This window comes from Lissotriton helveticus, chromosome 8, assembly GCF_964261635.1.
Source record: "Lissotriton helveticus chromosome 8, aLisHel1.1, whole genome shotgun sequence".
Classification (NCBI taxonomy): domain Eukaryota; kingdom Metazoa; phylum Chordata; class Amphibia; order Caudata; family Salamandridae; genus Lissotriton; species Lissotriton helveticus.
Genome location: NC_136069.1, coordinates 900473206 through 900499831, shown reverse-complemented (window position 1 = coordinate 900499831; position 26626 = coordinate 900473206). Strand labels below are relative to the sequence as shown.

The 26626-nt window shown below is 44.2% G+C and overlaps 1 protein-coding gene across 1 annotated transcript in view; it reads right to left on the bottom strand.

Moving 5' to 3' along the window:
* Window positions 1-455: 455 nt before the first annotated feature.
* The window catches only part of LOC144773822 (coagulation factor VII-like), a 225467-nt gene continuing 199296 nt past the window's right edge, over window positions 456-26626 (bottom strand). Inside the window, 2 exon segments of the mRNA XM_078658918.1 lie at window positions 456-1081; window positions 10087-10207. Coding sequence (XP_078515044.1) covers window positions 456-1081; window positions 10087-10207 — 747 coding nt within the window.

Here is a 26626-nt window from a genome sequence, read left to right as displayed (position 1 = left end):
GTGACTGAAGAGGACCGGTAAGTGTTGGCTGGCCAGCAAATTGATTTAAAAAAAAATCATTCCCTCCTCTGCCCGCAACCCACCCCCTCCCATTAAGTAGAAGCCACCACTGGGTGTGTAACTCACAGCTTCTCGGTGTCCATTGGTACATTTGCTGGCTAAACTCATTTACCGCATGGAGGAGATGCAGAGTAACCTTTGCCTTGCTTCAATGAGAAAGTGAGGCATGTGACAGTGACCACAGTTTTGCACTGGCACTGTGCATCATCGGGTCACTCCTAGACATTATGGTCTATATGATTGTGAGTTTTTTCACATTAATCCAAAGTATTGTACAAATCTGTAAATCTTCATATATAATTGTTACATTTAATGTGCGTACCAATGTCTAGGCACAGTGGTATTATACATTTTCAATGGCTTTCTGTAAATTTCAGATAGGTACATTGGCTGCTTCAGATAATAAGTTTTCTTTTGTAAAAGTTAATTTTACACATTACACCATTAATGAACAAATGTAAGAAGGACAAAGTTTATGCATTCATGTTCTCTGCTAGCCAATCAGTGTACCTAGATAACCTTGTATAAACACCATACAAGCCTTTGCGAGCACATCCCATCCCCCAGCTCACTACGCCAGTCAGGTACCAGGTGTCCTTGTACTTAGTGATATGAGGCCCCCCACTGTCTCCTCGGCAGGAGTCCTTTGTACCATCAAGAAATCCAGCACAAAACATGTTCTCCGTGATATTTAAGCCACTTTCCTCTATGCATTCCCTGGTCCTCACGCGGGGCAGATCAATTCTCCTGAGAATATCAGGTGTGGCACCTTCCTCAAGCAGACGGCCCCAACCGCTGACTGTGGAGTACTTGATGGACGTGAGTTCTCTCACTGCAAACTGCTGGTCAGCCAGACACACCGGAACCACATAGTCAGTGTAGTTAACTGGGGTATCCAGCAGGAGCAAGGCCAGGTCGTGGTCATGCCGCTTTGCCTTCCCAACATAACCTTCATGCCGTATAATTCTTGATACCTTCTTGACTTGTTCTGTTCCTTCAGAAGCACTAACCTTATGGTCTCCTAAGTGAAAAGTTAAAAATATGAATATTCTTTGTGTTATTTTTAGGCTTTAATAATCCTGTCATAGAAACAATCTTTACAAACTTACAATGGGAGGCATACCATTAGGCTTAAAACCACAAAACCAGACCTTTAAAATACCTTGAACTAGGTCAGGACTACATTACATAATAGGGGAAAGCATGCACCAAAAAGTACCATCAAATGAATTTAAGTAACAACAAACATCTGGATAATCTAAAGTCATGACATACTGTTGGGATATCAAGTAATTTTAACAAACATGGCTCATAAAGCCACTATAGTTGCGGCAATAACAAGAAACAATATACTCTAATAATATAACATGATGGATTACAGGTGGGAAATTGTTATTTATTTAGTTGTTGATTAAGTTCTGACGTTTTAAATGGGGACACGTGCCTCCGTTAAGTATCGTCTGAGTGACGCAATTCGCTTGATTCGAGCATGCTGATCTGAGGAAATATTATCTGTGGATCAGTTTATGTATTGAGATCACTTAGGTGAACTCTAAGGAATTGCTAAATATAGACCAGGCTATAGATAGAGTTCAAAACATAGCTAGGAATTAGATGTATGTACATGTAGTGAGGGGAAACTGGTGGGAAGGATATTAGGACTGGATTTAGAGTTGGAGTAAAGGACAAGCATCTAACTTCTAGAGTAAGTACTAAATTTGGAGGAGATTCCAAGAAAACATTGTTCTCAAAATTTCAGCAAATGAAGAACATGCCAGCACCATACAACTCTAAACAAGGTTGTTAGCTGAAAGTCACCCACAAATGGATAACGCTTAAACTTTCTGAATTTGTGTTTGGTGTACTTTGGAAACACCCACGCAACGCTCATGGAACGCCTTCCCAGGGCAGAGTAATGTAATAGGAAATTGCAATTATGCATTATTGGAATGTAGGAGTCAGGAAGGGAGCCTGATGCACTCCCTTGGCCAAAGGAAAGAGACATATCAATCACCGAGCAATATTCCTGATGAGAATGAGACCAGTCATTTCAAAGCAGATCGGAAGATTCCAATTTTTCAGAGTCTCTCTATCGTAATAGGGTAGGAATCTGTGTCAGATATCACGGTCAGATAAAGGAGAAACTGCGAAGCAAAATCACCCTGGTCCATGATCATGTTAAGTTTGTTTGTGACAGCAACATGTGCTGTTTCCTTACTACAAATACCATGGCATTTAGGGCGAGATGTATGACCGTCCAATTAGCGAGTCGCAAATTGCCTCGCATTTGCAACTTGCAATTTGCTACTCTGTAATTGGAATGCACAACAGTGTCTCAGGCACTGTTTTCTATTTCTAATGGGGTCACAAGTTGCATGCCTCATTAATATTAATGAGGCTGGGGCAATTTGCAACCCCTTTAGGAATGACTAGCATTCACAGGGATGGTGGCCAGCAGGGGTCAGCGACCACCATCTCTGGGACTGCTTTTTTATTAAAGCAGTTTTTTTTTATATGCAGCATGTTTTCCTTAAAAGGAAAACTGGATGCATTTGAAAAAGAAAAATTAAACTTTTCAGTTTTATTTTTTCAAGGGCAGGCAGTGATCTTCCCCTTTACAAGTGGTTTACCACCTACTTGAAGTAGGTGGTAAGCTGCAAGTTTTTTGCGGCGGTAAATGTTGCCGCAAAACATCAGTACATAGCATGTTTACTCGCCATAAGGAAGGGACGCCCCTTCCTAATAGCAAGAGTCGCAAATGCTATTTTACGAGTCAGTGGCTCACAAAATAGCATTTGTACATGCTATTACACTTTTTTGAGGCCGCAAGCGGGAGGATCTCCCGTTTGCGGCAGCAAAAAAGGGTTGTACATCTGGCCCCCAGACTACAAAAACTCAAGAATAGCATGGATTTAAAGATATTTTGCGAGCTGTACACCAATGATTGTCTGCATAGCTTTAGCTGATAGTGGGAGAAGAGATATCGGGCAATAGTTAGCAGAGATTGGGGGGGACTTACTGAGGGATTTTATCAATACCCGGATAACATGCGCTTGTTTCCAGTTGTTTGGACTGCTGCCACTGTGGTTGAAACATTGCAAAATGCAGTGAGATGGGCTGGGTATGGAAACTGCCTGGTCCAAAAATCACAGAGGACACGGATACAGTAGAGTGCCAGATTTTGTGGCAATAAAGATAGTTTTGACATCATCAGTAGTAGCTATCTGAAATTTAGCAAGAGAGTAGCTGCATCTGCAGTAAACAGGTTTGATCCAAGCAATACAAATTATTAATCGCAGGTTGGAGTTCAAATTTACCATAGATTGTATTTATTTTATCTGAGCACAATGCAGATAAGTTATCACAGAAGGCCTGAGTGTCAGACACTTTATGTGCAAGCTGTAGTGAGAAACATTTCATACATTTGAACATTTCTGTGCTTGAGTTCCTTGCTGAAAAGAATGTATGTGTACAGAAAGATCAACAGGCATGATGTATCTGCCAATGATATTCCCCGCTGGTGAATTTATACCAAATGTTTTCATTGTACTTTGCACATGGGATTTCATAGTGTAGTAAACCACGGTGCTGAGGGTAAATTAGAATGGTTAGTAAGGCTTTTTAATGGAGCAAAGGAGTCAACTGTGGATTTAATCCAGTAGTCATAATTTGAAGCCTCATTATTGATATTTTATCTGATATCAGACGGAAAGGCAGGATGAGCTGACCTAAATGCCTCTAGTGGTAGTTTGGACCACTCATGCAACATTTTAGATCGAGCACGAGAGAGCAGCTGGAAGGTTTCGTGGGAACTATGGGTGATCCATTTAAGGTAAAGGGAAGGGGATAGCTAACTCCAAGTTCACAATATTAGTGGAAACTGGCTCAAGTAGGTAACTCAAAGTATGTGTGGACTCTGTGGTAAAGAGGGCTAAAAACATCGTCTGCATCATCAAGGTGGTGGTTAAGGTTTTCCAAGAGTATGTAGTTAGAAGCATTTAGTTCATAGGAGTATATAAACACCGGCAAAGATGCACCAAAGGTTGACTTAATGGGGAGCAGTTTGTAAATGTGGGTGCCAGTCAGTGTAAGTGAAGAATCAATCTGCAATTTAAAAATGATACAGTCCATGCCGTCTAGAGAAGGTGTTTCTCAATCTCTCATCAATATGAATTTTGATTATTGCTCGCTTTTGTCTTTTATACTCTTATCTTCATCTCACTTTCTGTCACCTTCATCTCTCCTTTGGTTCCACTTCCATTGTTTTGCGTTAACATACCTCCTACTTGTGTTTTCTAGTTTCCTTCCCGCTCCCCCACGTTCGTGTGGTGGTTATATCTGCTTTTTACTCTCTTTTTTATGCCTGGCCTTTGAGACGAAATTCTTGCCAGAGTATTGTTATTCCCAAAAATACATACATACTATACACAGAGGGCCTTTTGTTCAGAAGGCTTTATCTATCGGTCAGTTAAATTGTCACTCACGTTTTACTTTCACCCACCACGGGAAACAGCCCGAACAACGATTCCTTAACAATGAGTGTTGAAACAACAAATTCTTAACCACAACCTTTACCAGAACGACGACCTCATTAACCACTACTGTACACAAACAACGACCACCTGAACCACGACTTACTAACCCAGAAGAAAGTATCAAAATGTGAAATGTTAAATCAAAGTGCAATTTTAATAAAATAATTTTGAACGGGATGTTGATTTTTGGATATATTTAATAATTTAGGTATGTGTAATATTATTTTAAAAATTCATTTGTACATTTTCTGATTTAAATTACTATGTAGAAATATACATTCATTTTAATTTAGCATGTTAGGACAGTAGATGGCAGTGTTAGTTTGATTTGCAGTGATGTGATTAAGATCAGTACTCAATGTGACTGTTCTCTATAGTTGTCAAAGTTGAAATGATTACAAAATGGTGGTGGTCGTTTATTCTGTTTAATTTAAATGCATTTTTTTTTTAAATATGTACTGCAATTCATTTAAAAAAAAATAATAAGTGAGAGCAGTATTTTTGTAAATTCATCAGTATTTGAAATAAACGATTATTAAAATGATAATTTAAAGATTATTGAAATACATTTTTTTAATTTAAAAGTCTTTTTTAATTCAAACATGAGATTTTTTAAACGTAGAAGTACATTCTGGCTATATGAAAAATTATTCATTTTTGTGGTTTAGTAATTCATTGAACAGAACATAGTGGTTTGGCTTTGGTAGTGGTTTAGCCCTTGTGGTTTAGACATTCGTTATTTAGGTGGTACTTGTTTAGTCATACAACCACCCACCACAGCGTACAGCATGGATCAATGGGTCAGTCCCCTTTACCCATTGTTCCTCTTTAATTTGAGGGAATGAAAAGCATGTGCACATTGTTCACATCCACCTAAAAATAGTTCCTTTCTCTTCAGTGATCAACCTGGTTCCTAGTGATTTATTTTCATTGTAGTTATTTTTTTATGTTATAGTTATATAGTGTCTAATAATTTTGTCTTCACTTTGGGTGCCATGCCAGATGCTGCATTTTTTCTGTCTTCTTTTAAAGTTATGAAGTATTTAAGCTGCCTTGTAACATTGTCGGTGTCTGCAATTTGAGTGCTTGATTAGCCTGTAATTTATTCTGGTCTCCTTTACAAATATTTCTTATTTGTATGGTGGAAATAGAAGACCTTTATATACAATTAAATCACTAGTAAAAAAAGCCACATAAGTGAATACAATGACTTTGAGGTCTGTATTGGCTAGCCCACTACAAATAGCTGTCAAAAAAAGAATCAAAGTCCTCTATGAGGATATACAAGGAGAAGGCTTGTTCATTATGATGGCTGTGAATTTGTCATTATTTTAGGTGTTTGACTGGACCATGTGCCACAGATCTTACACTAAGGTTTCACACAGCCTTAAAGTAGTTTGTTCAGGGGGACCAGATTAATCCCACATATTCAGGCCCTCCACATAAAAGGACACCTGCATACATTGAATCTTAATGAACACATCTCAATTGTCAGTGGTTATTCTGAAAACATGGCATGTATTTGGCCATTCTGGACCCATGAAGGGTGCCTATGTTTTACTGTGTCAATTTTTCAAATAGAAATCTTGCTGAGGACACTCTGACTCTCTCCTGGGGCACTCAATCCATATACCTATGTTACGTCTATCTCTAACCCCATGCCTTTACACCATCTCTCAATCGTCTTACGTTTAATTCTGTGTTTCACCATTGTTTAGTGACTTGTACCCCTCCATTTCTTCACCCCGCCTTTTTAATTGTATCCTTTTCTTTCTTTACCTCTTGCACTATCTTTTCCGCTCTATTCTTTTTCCATTTCATTCATTTTCAATGTCATTCTTCTCTGCTCTTTACTTCTTTTGCTATTTCTTCATCTTCTATATGTTTTCCTTATTGTTCGTTTTGTTTTCAATTGCCTCTGGAATTCTCTACATATTTATTAATGGTCTTCCTATGGGTTTTTCTTCCTTCTTCACAAATGAATGGATGTTCGTCCTCTGAGCAGTGTCCAAATGTAGCTGGTATATTTATGCTGGGCAGGCTTGTTTATTCTGTGTATCTCTCTGAGACAAAGTGAGCATGAGTGGCTGAGCAAAAGGTGCTGCACTGTTTCCACAATCCCTGATGGGACAGAGATGTCATGATTGAAAGTTGCCAATAACTATTCTCTCCTTGGTAAGGGGGGTTTCTAGTGGCACTGTAAGCTAGCTGGTATAAAGGCAAACATACCTGGTGGGGGTATCTGGAATCAGTCTGGACACCAATCCCACAGTCTATGCTGTCTAAACGCGCAGATCCGATATAGGTTTATAGGAACTACACAACACTACTTTATGTGATGGACCTGAGGCATGAACAATAGTCCAATGCTGGCTGTGAAGTCAACCTAGGTGCACCATTTCAGGTCATATTCAGAATCTTGCATTATCATGAACAGGCCTCGGCATACACTCTAGATTAGTGCTAACCCACAGGAAAAATACAAACAGGGATACCAGGTTCACATGCATTCTGTCACTTAGGGCAAGGGCATATGCCCATTTACATTCAGGAGACATGCCCTACCCAATGCCAACAGCTACATGGTTTAATTGCTAGGCAATGTGCCCTCTGTGAATTAGAACAGAGACTAGTTTGGGCACATTCATACTGGAGATCAGAACAGATGTTAAATGGGCTCTCTTTTTGGAACTGTGTGGGAGCTATAGTAATATGAAAACCTAAACATGTATTACTATATTTGATATTTTGTATCAAATCAGAGTATTGTAGTAGGAGACACATTTATTTATTCAAAACCGACTTTCAGCAGATGTTTGTTTTTCATTGTGTTTCCCTGGATTGGTCACAGGGTGCCAATTCATCTTTAAATCTGAATGCAGATTTGATCTTTTCAGATCAAATTACATTTTGGAATTGATTTTGATAGTAACTGTTGCCATTTTCCTGTGATTCAAATTGAGAATTAATTTCTATTTATCTTTGTAAGAAATTGGACTTTCTACATGGTAATCAGGGGTCAATGCAACCTACGTAGGCTGCATGGGATTCATTTCATATAGGGGCACATATCCTACATAACTCACTCGGACGCAGCAGGCATGGTTAACTACCCTTTAATTTCTGCCCTGTGATGGGCTATTTATTAATAGTTTTATTAGTGTCCAATATCAGCCATAGGAGTCCAAGCCAGATAGCAGGTGATGCACTTGGAGTGGAAGGCACAACATATTAGCACAACACACAATTCCCATCACACTGGTTAGCAGGTCCAATCCATAGCAGAGGTCATATTCAGTGAAGTTCATTATGAAACATTAAGGTGAAATATACTACAAAGATGGAATATCCAACACAGGAAAATGGTAGGTTTAAAACATATCTTAAAGTTCTCGATCATGATCATGACTGTGTGGATAATTAGTCTCACAGAAGAGCAGTATTAAATTATTTCTTAAAAATAAATGTTAAAACAGTTGTAACTTGACTACATTGAAAATGATATATGATGTAATGGTCTAAATGATTACGTGAGCATTGCATTATTTTAATTAAAATATTGGAGATGCGTCTATTACAAGAAGACTTTGGGCAGCATTTCCGGCACCCCCAAAAAAGAATGTGTTGCTCGCTACTGAAGAAGGATAACTATCCTAAAACACGTGTCTAGAGATACACAGTATTGGCTGCACCAACAAGGGTGAAAAACTAAAGCCTGGCACTGAAGTAAGTGTTATCATGCACTGCATTTAATAAGATGCATTGCAGCAAACAGATGTGAGGCAGTGTGCGCCCACCCTCTTTCCCATGCGTCTATTATCGTGCATTTTAGGGCCATTTTCTGGAACAAATACCTACATTGGATTTGTCTGTTTTACCAAAAACTGACTCGAGGCCCTTCCAGATCTCGCCCAGAAAATGGGAGCATTGTGGCATGTGGAGTGGTGGATGGGTGGTGAGTGGTATCACCTGCCTGCCATTCTTAGTGAACTGAATGATGATTATCCATAACAGTGCCCATCTGTACAGCCTCAGGAACCTGCCATTTTGTACTGTAATTGGTGATGCTTCTCATATGAGACTTTTATTGTTAAATACTTACAGGTGACCAAGCAAAAGGTGAATCATGTGTACTTTATGCTTACTTTCACGGGGTCATCAACACTTCGAGTAAATGAATGTTCACAGACCAAATGTGGATCTAAAATGTGACAACATATCTATTCTTTAAGGGCACCTTTCCAACAAACAAATAACATTTACATGGATGTACATAAACACATGCAAAGTATTAGGTGCATATAGCTACTGTTCTTCTAATATACTATTGCAAGGACTAAGTCAATGAAAGAACATCCCTTGAAGCTGATGTTTTGACTGCACGCTTGGTTCACTGTGATATAATATATCCTGGCTCCCCAAAAAACTTGCTGACGAGCTGCAAAGACCAGGGCAGCTGACATCACTTCACCTCACTTCAGTTGAAATAAGGATCAAGCTCAGACTATGATTCATGCAAAAGGCATACTGGGAAAAGGAAGTGGATACCTAGAGAACCCTCCCCAACAAGATATTTAAGTATTTGTAGCTGCCCACTCTTATGTGACTCTCCAGAAAAGCAGCACCTCCCCTATGGCAGAGGAGGGGCGTTGCCCCCACGCCACCCTCAAAACTTGGAAAATAAAACAATATTAAAACAAGCTTATTATCATTTTATTTTTCAAACTCGTAGGTGCTGCATAATGGGGCGGGGCAGTCAGGAGAGAGACTGGTGGGCAGCACTGCTATCAGTGTGAACGTGGGTTTGGCCGGCTGTCTCAGGTCGGCCAAACCCACATGCGTACTGAGCTGTCTACAACCGAGCTGCATTGTTGGGTTACAGACAGCAAAGCACAGGCTCCCAGTCTCTCTGGGAGCACAAATTCCCAATGCTCAGGCCAATCATGAGACTGCTTTTTAACATGAAAAAGGCATCAAGATTGGCCGCAGGGGAGGCTGGGAGTCTGGGCTGCTGCGAGAAGAGGACACGCAGAGGAGAGTCGTGCAGCAGGCAGAGGTACTTTTTCTTCTTTTTCTCTTAAAATGTATGATATTCTTTTTCTCACCTTCCCCCACCCTCGTTATCCCACGTCACCCCAGCCCCCACCCTGTCGCACCACCACCCCCAAGCAGCAGCAACTACTTCTCTCCAGAATTGCTTTGAGCAGCAGAGACACGTGAAAGAACGCTGGACATTAGGGGCATTAGACACACCAAAGCCCTAACTTCAGATAGGAACAAACCATAAATTTGTCGTGCGACTCTGTATACACAGAGGAGGAATAATGGTCCAGAGAGGAGAATCATAGCTTGCATCCAGTTGGATTCTAAAATTCCTAGATCTTGAGTAATTAAACAAACCCTGAACCAGAGTGTTCTAAAGTGGTCAAAGGTAATATGATACGTAACAATATAGTATATCATACATTAAATAGAATAGATTGGGACGTACCAAGAACTACGACTAGCTCATTGGCGGGAGTCTTTATCAGGCAATGAGCTGCAGTAAGCACCCACTTTTCAGCAACTAGGACACCACCACAGATGAAGGTCTTCCCTCTGGTTAGCAAGGCCTAAAAATGAATATACTGAGAGTTAATTTTTATACACAGTTGTTTCCTTCACCTCCTGTAAATAACAATTGGATGTAGACAAATCATTAAAGTGCTTACGATGCTATGGGTTACTCAATTTAAAATCTAGATTTACCTTCACAAGGTTTGAACGTTTGTTCTTGACATTGAAAAACATTTGCATCTGGTAACCTTTGTTCAATTTAGCTATGCATTAAAAAGACAATGCATAATCTTGCAATATTTGTTAACCATGGGGAAATCAACGGTTGGGGTGCAATTAAAAAAGTATTTTTTTAATTTGGAGATATTTTCTTGCCTCTTTGATGTCATCATCATCATTATTATTAACTTTATTTCGGTTTGATGAACCATAAAAGTGCACACTGCAAAGCCATTATAAATACATAAAAAGATCATATATAGAAATCACATCCCAATAACAGAGTACATATATTAAAAACCAGTCATAATTCATCGGTTGACAAAGTGCTGCTGCAAAACTAAGATCAAAACCAAGGGACAAAAACCTCAAAAGGAGGAACTTTGAGAGAGTACTCTTACAGTTCGCTATGTCACCCGGATTATCTGTATTATTTTGAATAGGGACAGCTAAAAAACTCCCTGGGATGGCTAAAAGGATTACATCAATTACTGAAAATCATCTCTTTGGTGTCAATGAGGAACCATGCTATCAAAATAGTAGCTACTTTAAAACTTTCCTCCCCCTAAGCCACCCTCCTCATTATAGCCATTACGCTATTGAGGTGGAGTCCACACCCTGAAGACTGGCAACCCATTTGCCTTCCAAAAGAAAGCTGTGTGCTCTACACAGTAACTTTTCATTAGTTCTGGCGGCTCCTTTGCCTGTTCCAGATATTCTGTATGGAGCATGCTGCAAGGCTGTGCTTCGACACACCACAGACCTTGGGTGCCCTTCCACCTTCTCACAGATGGCAGTACAGGTACCGATTTAAAAGCGGTTCAGGGGTGTGTGGGAGTAGATTGGTACGCCTGTGGGATTTGTACAACTGCCGTTTTAGTTTCTTCCAATTCATTTATTTAGTATCAGCATCAACGTGTCTGTTAGTCTGAGGTCACAGCAATACTGTTATTTGATGGTCCACTAACCCACTATATGCCTATTAATCTGCAGCGTGACCCAGAACTTTTCTATCTTTGTCACAGCCATCCCAGAAAAAGTTGATCTCAGTGTATGTGTATTACGTGTCATTGATTTCTATAAATAAGGCACTTTAAAGTGGTCCACATGTGCCAGCTGCCAGGTCATGTCACAAACATTTTCTGGCCTCTTCCTTGCCGAAGGGCCTGGAATTTAAGCCACATTATTATATCATTTTCCATTGCTAGATCCACAACGCCTATATTTTCTTTCAAACTGCCTTTGATGTCCCCATATGCCAGTGCACAGTTAAAAATTCTAGTCGCCTGAAGTTCTGGTTCAATGGACATGATCACATGATGTTAGAACTCCAAAGTCCTTGGAGAATACTCCACTAAAGGTTCCACTGATTCTGCTTCTGAACTGGATTCACTGATTGGAGGCTCTCATCCTCTTGAGTGACTCAGACTATTCCATTCAATTTCCTGAAGTCCCTTTAGAGTGATGCGTTGAGGGTTCATGACAAATTGTCATTTGGCCAACTGCAGAGGGACAAATCTTCACTAGAAATGGGTATTCATGCTATTTAACTCACAAAGTGGATTTACAGAGCATCCTAGGAAAGTGGCATCAGTGAATTATGGTCAGTGACTACATTGAATGGATACCCCTTAAGGTAGAGGTGGAAGTGCCTTCACCCCTACATGATGGCCATGTCATATCCTCACATTTCATTTCTGCTTGGTTTGGGTGAAGGATCAAATAGCATACAACACCGAAGTGCTGTTTCGTGGTTTATATGATTTTAGCACAACTGATGATTAGCATCAAGTTTGGTTTGTTATTCTTGGTGAGGAGGCCTTCCTCGTGCACTTGAAGGCCTCCATCTTTTTCTGACCACATTACTATTGCTTTTTCCTTTTGAGGAGTTCTTGCAGCGGGACCATGATGGTTGTTAACATAGGTATAAAATAGCCATAGCATGCCACCATACCCCAAAAATCATGAATTCTGAGATAATATGGTGGCGGGAGGATGCAACCATTTAAGTCCATTAGGGGATCTGCTTTTATTCTAAGTCTTATGAACACAGCAAATCTCAACTTTGATTTTAGGAGCTTATACCTACACTTGTGTCAACCAACTTTCTTTGACTTTTGTCAGAGTAGTTTTCTGTTGTTTATTGTGCTTAGTTCAGGCATAAGACAAGATGCTGTCACTTACTTTTAGCACTCCTGGCATATATATCCGCATATCAGTAATGTCGTTTTGGAATGTTTCAGCAGATGAAATCTAAAATCGATGTGTGTCAATGTAATCGCACATGTAAAAAATGTGGCAGCAATTAAAGCGCAGTTCTAGTTGTATCGCTTACTGAGATCTAGTTTCAAGATCTGTGAGCCTTAAGGACTACCATTTTATATTTATGATGGGTCTGATATACTTCTCTCTCTTAATTGATCGTTGAGTTTCATGTTATTACAGATTCTCACTTACCGGGTTGCTTGTCATTCTGAATGACAACTATTGTGGCCCACTACTATCATGTGCATTGTGATTTCTGTTTATGTGCCCATCATGTTATTTCATATATTCATATATTCTAATGAACATTTTAAATTTATAAATGTGTACTACATTTAGCGGTAAATGCACCTGTATATAAATAAGAGGTTTGTTTTATCAAAGGTTGATAGTGCAGCAATTTCTCGTATATATGTATTCATGTGATTTATAATGTGCAACAGAATTCATATGCTTATTCTTGCATTTTACACCATTCATCACAAGGTCTAGAATTTTCAAAATAATCGGAAAAATGTACTTAAATCTGACAGACACACCTTTGGGAAGGGACATCTTCAGCTTTCTGTTGGAAGCTTAGCTTGAGTTTTGTACTGCAAACATTCTCAGTGAAGGCAAAGCAAATAACCCTGCAGAATCACTGAACTGATTGATGCGATATTATCACAGTCTTCAAGTGCTGAGTCAATGGTAACAGTCTGCATGATTTCCAGGCTGGGGTTGGGAAGTTGACTAAGCATGCACTTTCCAGTGAATCCTGGGTTTCTAAACCTGGGTCATATTGCTGGAAAGCTTGTAAACGGATCATGACACTAAATATGGAATAGAGCTATGAGTACTTCTTAGAGACATACACTAGATACTATTAATAATTACTAATGCAGAAACATTGGTTGTAATAATGGTTTCCTTTTTCAGGTCACACAGGATCTCCCTCTCTGGTGAAGGATTTGTTAAGCTTGACTAGTATAGGGTTTTCCCTAGTGGATTGCATTTTTAATCTTAGTCTGAATCTGTGTTAAAATGGTGTCTTTACCTGTTATGATAAGACAAACTCTTGATGCAGTATCTCATGAAGCAAGGGTTCCCTAAGGTCTGAGTGAAGTAATTCTAGAAGTTACAAGAACTATAAATATTTTACATATGGGTGGAGTTTTATCTTCTAGATTCGAACACAATATTTTTACCTATAAAGCTGCCTCTAAGCCTCAAAACTATGAACCATATTAAAGACTGGAAATCCCAATAGGCTTTGAACAACATCAAATGTGGTTTCAATGGAGCATAGCACATGTACTTGAAACTGTTAGAATGTGGCCCTGAGTCACCTGGTCTCAATTTGCTGGGTATACTCCTCATGCAGATTCAAGACATTTGAATACCCCAGAACTAAGACATTTATTCAATTAATTACTGACTGTATATAGAGAACTTCCACAATATGTGTTTCAGACGATAAGGACTTGTATGTTAGATGCTGTTGCAGCAGATGTACCTGCTCCAATGCTAACAATGAGTCCACAGGCTAGTAACTTAATTATGAGCAAAGCACCCACAAAGCAAGATGAGTTCCCATTTTCGGTTGATTTCTAAACTAAACTATCTACAGACTACACCTGAAGATAACATCAGAATATTAGCAATTTGTGTTCTTCTTCGTATGGTATCACCCATAGAGGACTGTACCACAGGACTATATTGGCTAGTATATGTACTTCTACGCATGGAACACCCTCTTTTATGGTATTCCCACTGGTACTGAGAAAAAAATACCAAATGAGCATAGAGCTTCTTCGTGGTTGATTTGGTAACTTTGAAACTATCACTTGATAGTTCTTGGTAACATTAGAGGGAAAGCGGCATTACTGGCCATATGACAGCATTGAGCTGCTGTTCCCATGCAAGATCGTGAATGTGAACTACCTTATATTATTTTAAAAGTATATACCTCTGTAACTCAAGATACCTAGGTGCTTGTGACTTGAAACGAGGAATGAGTCTGAATGTTTGGTGAATGCGAAACCTCCGCATAACCAGCAAAAAGAAAAAAAGTTAAACAGGAGAGTGGGATGTTTGGATTCAATTTTAGGGACAGTGAAAAAAATCCCCAAAATCCAGGTTGGTATCAGTATATTGATAGGCCTTCTTCCCTTTCTCTGCAGGACTCTGAAGAATATCGATGGACAGAATGGTTGTGGAGCAGACAAACTGAGGGCCATATTACCAAGGTGAAGTATCGCCGCTTTTTCGGCAAATTGTGCCGAGAAAGCGGCGATACTTCTAGCGCCCTATTAACAAGGGCATGCTAATGCCTGCCTCAAGCCCACTTTGCATGTCAGCGAGAAACATCGCTAATGACATGCAAAGTGGCCGTTCCCACGTCCAACCACATGTAAAATGTGGTTGGAGGTGGTAACACCCTATTACTAAGGCAGGCGTTGGGAGAAGGAGACCTGCGATAAACCCGTTTATCGCAGGTCTCCCAACGCATGCTCTGATCAAGTGTTAGGCATTCATAGCATGGGGGTGTGGGTCATAAAGCTGAATCCACACCTCCATATTATCAAGGCACACATTAGCGCGTGACAACAACGCTTGTTTTCACGCGCTAATGTTCCCTATCGCCGGCTATCACCGGATTTAATATCGCCTGAGTGTTGCCCGTTGATAATGACGCGCTAACACAGCGATAAAATCCAGCGATAGGGAAATGTGCGATGTGCGTTTTTTAACGCACATCTTGGTAATATGGCCCTGAGTATTTTAGAAAAGACGAGTACGGCAGACCAAAGAGTGAGACCGAGCACTTACGTGAAGCAGATGTTAGGGTTAAAAACGAGGAAAAAAAGTTCTGAATCAAAAGCTCCTTCTAGGATAACAAAAGTGACTGGACTGACAAAGGGAAAGAAGTGTGCCTCAAAAACTGAATCCATCTGTAGAACGGGACATGGGCAGTAGCACTTCTGGAAAGCGCGGCGGAAGAAGATATAGCTTTCCAGCCTTTGAAAGAGCATCTAGTGGTGACTCCAGCTGCAGGGTACATACAGGTAGAAACACTGGACAGATATGTCAACTCTTTTGATATGGTTTATGAAATAGAAATACAAATAAAGGTGAAGAGATTGCACAAAATAAAGCCTGCAGTGTGGTCACATTTGTCTGATACCTATGACATAATTTTCCCTGAAGGTGAATGGCGTCAATCCTCCATAAGGGACACACCTTGCGGGGTGGAGATTATAATGGAAACTTTTTCCACCTTAGTGCCTGAGGATCTCAGAGGAAAATATGTGTGTAAGTGGGTTTAAAACAGGCTACGGTGTTGTAAACAAATGTCATCCTATGTAAGTAGGGTGGTATAAATACTCTGTCTACAAGTGATTCTCCTACAAACTGAGCACAGATGCAGGTTCAATATCTAATAAAGCCAGAAGCGAAGTGCAATATAATGTGTTATCCTGGATCAATTGCAGTATCAGTTTGCGATAGTGCCTTGTCACTCAACTATGAACATGTCCCTTTTCCCAGTCTTAAATCCAGACAACTCCTATAGAATTGTGTTACATTATAGACAGTTCTGGGCAGTTTGCAATTAGAGCTAAGAAATAATACCATGCAGCTTGCCCTGCATTGCAAAGAGAGTTTGTGAAGATTGAAACTTCGAGGCGCTACCTACACACAATAAAGTTTTAGGTGACAACTGCACAAATAGCTGAAATCACTGCCTTCTTGTATACAACTAGGAATTTCTCCCTCAGTGGTATTATAGAAAAACTATACGGTGTCATATGGCATATGCAAATAATTTTTAGTCATTTGCATATGTCACTTGAGACCATATAGTGTTTTGAACTATGGCTGAGACAGCACTGAACACATGTGCCTGTCTAGCACAAGTATTCAAATTTTTGTACATTCCTGCAAATTTTCAATCTATATAGATCAGTGAAATTCCACACAGCCCTAAGTCAAAACTTTTTGTTTTCAAATTCTAGTTATGAACCAAGTCAAACAGTAACTTGCCTCAAAGGACTTTAGGCCAATCATTCAACCGCTAGCCATTTAGAACATTGATTAAAGAAGATACCAATGAACAATACCGCAAACCATATTTGACATATTTCCCTGTGTGCATACGCTCATTAAAGTCATTGTTTGGCTCAGATAAATCACCAAGCCCTGGGCTATTTGTCACACTAGAGAAATTGACATGTTATGTTATATCCATTTTATAATCGGCACGTTCACCAACAAGTCTCTTGGTGCTGGGTTAAGAGGCCGCAATCTAGCCAGGAAATTGCTGTAAGTTTTGGGAAAGAGACCCGTTTTGAGCATCCTCCTAAAGCACATATAGTTTTCTGCTAGTCTGATGCGTTTGGGAGTGCGTTCCAGACCTGGGGATCCAGGACTGAGAACCTGCTTCCTTTCAACCTCTTGCATTTGAATCTCAGTACCATTAAAAGGTTCATTTGGGCTGACCCGAGATTGCACCTCATGGTGTTTCTCTGGATTCTTTCAGATATGTATTTTGGGCTTTTGTTGTGGAGTGATTCAAAGATTATACATTATGTTTCAAATATGGTCTATTGAGTCACTGGGAGCCAGTGTAGCTTCTTCATCAGTGGCTTGGTATGGCAGTGCTTTGGTTGTTGGAATAGGATTCTTGCTGCTTGATTTTGCGCCTCTTGAAGTCTATGATTGAGGCCTTTAGGTAGAGGGCGTTTGCATGGTCAATTCTAGATATGGCTAATGAAGTGTTAATTTGGGCAGTTGCATCCATAGAGAAGATTTTTCTGATTTGCTTAATTATCCTTAATTGAAAGAACCATGATGACGTTACAGTGCTTATATGGGTTTTCATGGACAGGTTCTTGTCAATTTGAAAACGTAGGCTTTTCGCAGCTGGGAAGAGAGCCTATCATTATTGGCCAATAAGCGGGGTTCCAATGGCTTAACTTGTTGTTTGTTATGACAATCGCTGTCTTATCAGAGCTGAGTTTTAGTTGATTGCTGTTAGAAACGGGACCCCCGGCGGCCAATGCTCACGCCAAAGTCAGTCAGGGATCACCATTTCTAAAGTCAGGGCAAGGGAGTTACACACCAAGATAACCCCTGCTCACCCTCTAGGTAACGTGACGCGAGCAGCAAGGCTAATCTCGGAGGCGCTGTGTAAAGCGTTGGCGCGCGCACCCCAGCCACAACACCCTAGGCCCACCACAAAGGAAACTCCACACAAGGTTATATAAAAATAGCCTTTGTATTATAATAAAAACACATTAGATAAGACACAGACTTTACAATGTGCCAACAGGCACGGGCAGAATTTACAAGGGATTAGGTACAGGACAGGGCCACATGGACCACTGTCAGGGGTATGCACTTTTAGAATTAGCACTTGTTGTAGGTATAACACTTAGCACATAAACATATAATGACTGTAGCACACAAATAATATATGTAGCACACAACCAGTAATCACTGGTAAAGGGTAAATACCTCCTACGCAACCCTAACTCTGTAGGAAAATCACGCAGGGAACTAGGACCTTATTATCAGGACCTATGGAAGGAAAAACACCATTACCTAAGCATGTCACATTTAGCAAAGGGACCGAAGCATTAAACACATTGCACATGAGGCATCAAAAATACATTCACCTAAGCATGTCACATTTAGCAAAGGGAAAGAAGCATAAAACAATCACCTAGGCAAGTCACATTGAGCAAAGGTAATAAACCATAATCACTCCTCTAAGCAGGTCACTTTTAGCAAAGGGGGAGAAACATAAAACACATTCAGAGGTGCAGGTAGAACATTTGCGCAGGAATCAAATTAGCAAGGAAACCATAAATTGCGCAAGGTGCACATGGCACAACACTAGAACTGTCCCTCAGGCCAACTGGCCTCGCAAGAGCTGAAATGCCCTGAGTCCAAATGTCAGGGAGGCTGCGCAGGCAGCCAGGAACACAAGCCTAAACGTAGCAACTGTCCACTAAGTGCTGGACAGTTGTAAATAAATGACGGCCAACGTTGGAGCCTTGTGGGCTCAAGAACAATGGTGAGGGCAACACAGCGTGGGAGCCACGGGGATCTGACCACCTAACTGCCCTGTGAGCCTCTCTGGGCTCTAAATAACGAATGCCCCTCGAGCCTCTCTGGGCTCACAAACCAATATGGGAGGGAGCCTCGGGGCTCTAAATCAACTGCGGGCACGTTGGAGTCCCTCTCGGGGGACTCGGGAACACAAAATGGCGCTTCGAGCCTCGCAGGCTCGTGAATACAAAAAAATGTCCAAAGTAACGTAGGAGCCGCGCTCGGGGGGCCCAAACACAAGATTAGCCCCTGCGAGACTCTCTGGCTCGAAGAACACTGGGCCTCACTCAGGCCCGGCCCGCACACTGGAGGGGAGGGGCGGGCACCGACAATGTGCCCCGACGCCCTCCTCCCTTCCCTCGCTCTCCCGGCCCCACTCACCGGCTTCTCCTGGGCAGCGCTCTCCTCCTCACATGGGAGCCTCGCTCTCTGCAGCACTCCGGCGGTCATCCGGTGCTGCGGGCGGGGCTCCTCTCACTCCGGGGAAGCCTCGGCAAGACGCGGCAGGCTACTTGCTGCTCCTTCGATGACGCGGCGGGAGGCTCGGCCGGCTGGGCCAATCCCAGCGCGGCTCTCCCGGCGAGCTTCTCTCTTTTGTCCTGGGCTGCGGCGGTGAAGACACGGGGCAATGCCGGGTGGGCACCGGCTTTTTCTTGATGCAAAAGATAAATTGAGGTGGGCACTCGATAATTAAATAGCGAGCACTGCAAAGTCAGCAAATGCCGGGTGGGCACCGGCTGGACAACCAGAGCGCTCCCAAGCGCTCTAAGGGCAGAGTCAAGAGCTCCTAGCGCTAGGGAGGAAAATAAAGCACTATGAGCGCTAGGGCAAAAATAAAGCGCACCTAGCGCTATAAGTGAAATAAAAGCGCTTCCAGGTGCTCTGGCAAAGTATAGCTCCAGCAAGGGTCTGGAGGCAGGCAGGGGGCAAGGCTGGGCCCAGAGCCAGCTCACTGGGTCTCCAGGCAGGGAGACAATCCAAGTGGCGGTCCTCCTGGCCCCAACAGCAGCAGCCCCCTCAGCTAGGATCCAAAAAGCAGAACAGAACCAATTGTAAGGGGACACAGCCCCTTCTTATACTTTAAAATCCTTTGTCTCAGGGTGCAGGGTGGGGGAAACCAGTCGCAGCTGGTTTTGGAGCACCCTTGATGGCCCAACCACCCCTTTCATTCACTGGGGAGGCTAGGGTCATTAGACGCACCACAGGGGGTGGAGCCAGCATTGTGTGGGGAAAGCCCAGCCCCATCAAGGAACCAGGTGCACCCCTCCCTCACATCACTCAGGCTGATCTCTCCACTCACTCCTGGGCAGACCCATCCAGACTTCCTGGAGCCAGGCATGCCAGCCAGCTCCAGCCAATCACGCTCCAGCACCCTCACTGCACACACACATCAATGTCTAGAAGTGGCACTTCCCTACTAGACACATACAAGCCGCACATACCATTGCGCAGCATTCACTCTCACGAGTTCACACATACCAAACTCGAGCCTGCACTCCCCACACATCAGGAACTAACATGGACACACACATTCCCCATGCATTCCTATGGGAGGGCAGGCCAGCCATACTACACGCACGCACTTTACCCTGGGACACAGGGAAAAAGTGCGCAGAGACCCAAAAATCACTAACATAGATCACATACTAAAAGCAAAAAGATTAGGGGTGGACCTGCCATAAGGGCCAAGTCCAACACAACCCCCTTCCAGCCAAAATGCAGGGCAGACCAATCACCACCGTGATGGGCTTCCCTGCTTGGGGCGATAAAACACGGACGCGGGCCCGCAACTGCAGGGACACCCTCCTGTTTTACGCCACAGTGAACCCCTGGGGTTCCTTCTAAAACTACTGTAGGGACTAACTGGGCTACCCCACTGGTACTCTCCAGCTGTCCTTGGCCAGGACCAGGCCCTAGGCCACCCAGGGGCCACTGGATCCTGACTACTCACAGAGTGGGGGGTAGTAACCCCTGGCACATAGTAGCCATTCTCCACCCTTCCTGTCTGCAAGACAGGGCTAGACTGCCACTGGTTCTCCAGCCTAGGGTCTACAACCTCAGGCAGACCAGGAGTCTCAGGGAAGGCTCTCCTCCCCCTACCTCTTCTTCTAGGGTTCCTCCTGCTCTTGCGAGGGGTCCCCTCAAAACACCCTTCTCCCAACCTAGGGTTTAACCCTCAGGTTGCACCGGGGTCAGAGGTGGGCTCTCCCACCCTCTGCACCCCCTTCCAGAGTCCTGCTCCCTCCCAACCGGGGCGGTACATCTGGAAGAAGAACTGGTCAGGACACTGATTACAGTAGTTCCACCCTTCAGGTCAGGCGGATACTGAACCTGGCCTCCCAACCTCGGGTCTAAAACCTTCGGGGAACAATTGCCTGGCACTCCAGGACTTCTGGGGACTCACATACTATCCCCCAATCACTCCTTTTGCTGGACTCCTGTACCCTCCCTACCGGAGCGGTACTGCCAGACTCTAGAACCATTGGAGCTCCGCTTACAGATGCTCCAGGTCCTCTACACACTAGGAGATCTCCCTCAAGTGAACTAACAGGCAAGCTTAGGTTCCCATCCTGGTGTTCCCTAGAGAAACCATCCAGGCTCTGCGGCAGGGCTTCGGGCGTCGGGGGACTCTCAGTCTCACACTCACTCCCGCTCCACTGAGACAGGCAGTAAGCCCCTACACCCTCCTCACTATACTGGGACCTAGCTGGGCTACTCTCACCCTCCTCCACCACGCTGGGCTGGAGGACACCTGACCCACTGTTGTTGGAATCACTCACTAGTGACTCTAAAGAACCTCTCGCACTTTCCCAGCGCTCTGCTTCCTCTGCAAGGTCCCAAAGACAAAAGGAGCCACACCTCAACAGGTGCTGGCGCAACTCTGGACAAACAACACTGAGCAACTGCTCTTTGAGAAACATATTCACTACTCCGTCCACCTCATTGTCCGAGTTAGCCGTCAGCCAATCCCACATTGCATCAGAACAGTCATCCACAAAATACCCCCACCTCTGGTGAGGTGGTTTCCTATGGTTCCTGAACTTCAACCTGTTCTCTTCCTCTTGGGAAACAGGTACCATACTCGTGAAACTGGGAGTGGCACTGTCTACACTAATATCTAAATAGCTGCCACCACTGGACTCAACCCTCCCTGGGGAATCCAGAAAATCAAAATTGCACTCAGGGGATAACCTACCCTCTAGGGTTACCTTCTCCCTGAACAAGGCCCTTTCAGCCTCTAGCTTGGCGTGCTCTAACCTGAGCTGTTCCATCGCTAGCTGATGCTCCCGCTCTTGCCTTCTGTCCAACCACTCCTCTGGGGACAGGACAAGGGATGGGGCGCTGGTACTGACACTGGACCCAGCAAGGGACACCCTATCTATGGGGTCCTCACTATCTGCTGGAGCCCAATCACTCTCATCCTCATCATCCTCACATTCTTCAGGGCTCCCCACAGACTCACCACCCTCATGGCGTGTGGCCTGGGCCCTATCTCTCTCACTGTGCTCAAGATCCCATTGATCCTTTTGCCATTGGATCAGGCTGTCCCTAAGCTGGGACTGAGTATCCGACTCACTCACCTCCATGCCTCCCTCTTCACAGAATCTGTCCAGCTCTGACCTACTGTACCTAAAAAGACCACAGAGATCAAAAACAGGCTCCATTTTGGAGGACGTTCTCAAGAAGAGTTTGACATAGGGAACCTCAGGGTCTGAGCCTAACAGGAGTATACAATTACAAAAATTCAGCAAGATTCCTATCTCAGAGAGCTTGCACTCCTCTGTCCAGTGTAACACACCACTCATTCACACACACCCCCCACTCGGTAAGGCAGTTTCTACCACCCCTGATTTCTCAACCTGACCATAAGCGACACAGGTACCAATCTGGGAGCAGGGCGGGGAACAAATGTACTGGACAGAATTACAAAATGACACCTTTCAGGAGAAGAAATACTTAAACTTCACCTAAAAAACAATAATCCCCAAAATGTGGTTATCTAAAAATGTAGAGTTTTGTAGTGCGGCCTGTCGCCACTGTGGTACAGCGCAAACGCAAGTCCAATCCGCACCGCTTGCCACCAATGTTAGAAACGGGACCCCCGGCGGGCCAATGCTCACGCCAAAGTCAGTCAGGGATCACCATTTCTAAAGTCAGGGCAAGGGAGTTACACACCAAGATAACCCCTGCTCACCCTCTAGGTAACGTGACGCGAGCAGCAAGGCTAATCTCGGAGGCGATGTGTAAAGCGTTTGCGCGCGCACCCCAGCCGCAACACCTTAGGCCCACCACAAAGGAAACTCCACACAAGGTTATATAAAAATAGCCTTTGTATTATAATAAAAACGCATTAGATAAGACACACACTTTACAATGTGCCAACAGGCACGGGCAGAATTTACAAGGGATTAGGTACAGGACAGGGCCACATGGACCACTGTCAGGGGTATGCACTTTTAGAATTAGCACTTGTTGTAGGTATAACACTTAGCACATAAACATATAATGACTGTAGCACACACATAATATATGTAGCACACAACCAGTAATCACTGGTAAAGGGTAAATACCTCCTACGCAACCCTAACTCTGTAGGAAAATCACGCAGGGAACTAGGACCTTATTATCAGGACCTATGGAAGGAAAAACACCATTACCTAAGCATGTCACATTTAGCAAAGGGACCGAAGCATTAAACACATTGCACATGAGGCATCAAAAATACATTCACCTAAGCATGTCACATTTAGCAAAGGGAAAGAAGCATAAAACAATCACCTAGGCAAGTCACATTGAGCAAAGGTAATAAACCATAATCACTCCTCTAAGCAGGTCACTTTTAGCAAAGGGGGAGAAACATAAAACACATTCAGAGGTGCAGGTAGAACATTTGCGCAGGAATCAAATTAGCAAGGAAACCATAAATTGTGCAAGGTGCACATGGCACAACACTAGAACTGTCCCTCAGGCCAACTGGCCTCGCAAGGGCTGAAATGTCCTGAGTCCAAATGTCAGGGAGGCTGCGCAGGCAGCCAGGAACACAAGCCTAAACGTAGCAACTGTTCACTAAGTGCTGGACAGTTGTAAATCAAGGATGGCCAACGTTGGAGCCTTGTGGGCTCAAGAACAATGGTGAGGGCAACACAGCGTGGGAGCCACGGGGCTCTGACCACCTAACTGCCCTGTGAGTCTCTCTGGGCTCTAAATAACGAATGCCCCTCGAGCCTCTCTGGGCTCGCAAACCAATATGGGCAGGAGCCTCGGGGTTCTGAATCAACTGCGGGCACGTTGGAGTCCCTCTCGGGGGACTCGGGGACACAAAATGGCGCTTCGAGCCTCGCAGGCTCGTGAATACAAAAGAATGCCCAAAGTAACGTAGGAGCCCCGCTCGGGGGGCCCAAACACAAGATTAGCCCCTGCGAGCCTCTCTGGCTCGAAGAACACTGGGCCTCACTCAGGCCAGGCCCGCACACTGGAGGGGAGGGGCAGGCACCAGCAATATGCCCCGACGCCCTCTTCCCTTCCCTCGCTCTCCCGGCCCCACTCACCGGCTTCTCCTGGGCAGCGCTCTCCCCCTCACATGGGAGCCTCGCTCCCTGCAGCACTCCGGCAGTCGTCCGGTGCTGCAGGCGGGGCTCCTCTAACTCCGGGGAAGCCTCGGCAAGACGCGGCAGGCTACTTCCTGCTCCTTCGATGACGCGGCGGGAGGCTCGGCAGCTGGGCCAATCCCAGCGCGGCTCACCCGGCGAGCTTCTCTCTTTGTCCTGGGCTGCGGCAGTGAAGACACGGGGCAATGCCGGGTGGGCACCGGATTTTTCTTGATGCAAAAGATAAATCGAGGTGGGCACTCGATAATTAAATAGCGAGCACCGCAAAGTCAGCAAATGCCGGGTGGGCACCGGCTGGACAACCAGAGCGCTCCCAAGCGCTCTAAGGGCAGAGTCAAGCGCTCCTAGCGCTATAAGTGAAATAAAAGCGCTTCCAGGCGCTCTGGCAAAGTATAGCTCCAGCAAGGGTCTGGAGGCAGGCAGGGGCAAGGCTGGGCCCAGAGCCAGCTCACTGGGTCTCCAGGCAGGGAGACAATCCAAGTGGCGGTCCTCCTGGCCCCAACAGCAGTAGCCCCCTCAGCTAGGATCCAAAAAGCACAACAGAACCAATTGTAAGGGGACACAGCCCCTTCTTATACTCTAAAATCCTTTGTCTCAGGGTGCAGGGTGGGGGAAACCAGTCGCAGCTGGTTTTGGAGCACCTTGATGGCCCAACCACCCCTTTCATTCACTGGGGAGGCTAGGGTCGTTAGACGCACCACAGGGGGTGGAGCCAGCATTGTATGGGGAAAGCCCAGCCCCATCAAGGAACCAGGTGCACCCCTCCCTCACATCACCCAGGCTGATCTCTCCACTCACTCCTGGGCAGACCCATCCAGACTTCCTGGAGCCAGGCATGCCAGCCAGCTCCAGCCAATCACGCTCCAGCACCCTCACTGCACACACACATCAATGTCTAGAAGTGGCACTTCCCTACTAGACACATACAAGCCGCACATACCATTGCGCAGCATTCACTCTCACGAGTTCGCACATATCAAACTCGAGCCTGCACTCTCCACACATCAGGAACTAACATGGACACACACAATCCCCATGCATTCCTATGGGAGGGCAGGCCAGCCATACTACACACAAGCACTTTACCCTGGGACACAGGGAAAAAGTGCGCAGAGACCCAAAAATCACTAACATAGATCACATACTAAAAGCAAAAAGATTAGGGGTGGACCTGCCATAAGGGCCAAGTCCAACAATTGCTATTCGTCCAGTCTCTGATATATAGCCGGGTGTTCTGGAAGAACTTCTTTGAGTTTAAAATATCATCGATCAGCTGCATGTCTTCAGCGTTAATATATATTTTTGACTTTTTCTGCTGAAGCGTATTTATCAAGTAGCGGATATAAAGATTGAAGAGATGGGGAGAGAGAGAAGATGCCTGTGGTACTCCATAGTTCAGAAAAACTTTAGTTGATGGATAGGGAGAGAGACGGTCAGACTGGATGCAGTCTTTAACCAAGGATTTCATCCAATCTAGGGCAGTTCCTTCTAAACCTTCTCCTTTGATTCGGTCAATCAGAATCCCATGACCTACCACGATCTACCATATCAAATGCCTTGGATAGGTCTAGTAGAACCAATTCCTGAGTTCTACCTTCATCTGCTTTGCCTCTCATGCCATCCACCAATGAGAGGATGATTATTCGGTAGAGTGGGAGGGGCAGAAGCCTGCCTGGTGTGGGTCAAGATATTTAGTCTCCTCTATAAATGAGCACAAATGTTTTGCATGGTGGAGAAAGCATTTTTTTAAATTCACAAAATATATTCATTTAGAAAACGGCATACAGAAGATATTGAAGAAAAATAGAAGTCTACACCTATGTACCTATTACTGCTTTGGATAATGGATTGTTACTCCGGTGCAATTGAGGCCTGCACCGCTGTTTCTGCTGGGGTGGGACTCAGTCCCCCAGCATGCATGAGGAGACCTGTGCAGAGGAGGAGGGGCCACAAAGCCGGAAAACCGGCAAGGGACTTCAGTAGTGCGGGATTGTTATTCCAGGCTGTCCAAGGCCTGCACCGCTGTTTCCACAGGGGTGGAGCTCGATCCCCTAGTGTGCACCAGACCACCTTTGCGGAGGAGGGTCCAAAACGCTGTACAACCAGCGAGGGACTCTCGCTGTGCAGGATTGTTACTCCAGGCAGTCCGATGCCCCCACTGCTGTTTCTGAAGGGGAGGGACTTCATCCCCCAGTATGCACCAAAGCACCTGTGTAGAGGAGATGGGGCCACAACACTATAAAACTGGCGAGTGACTCCAGCAGTGCAGGATTGCTATTCTAGGCCGCC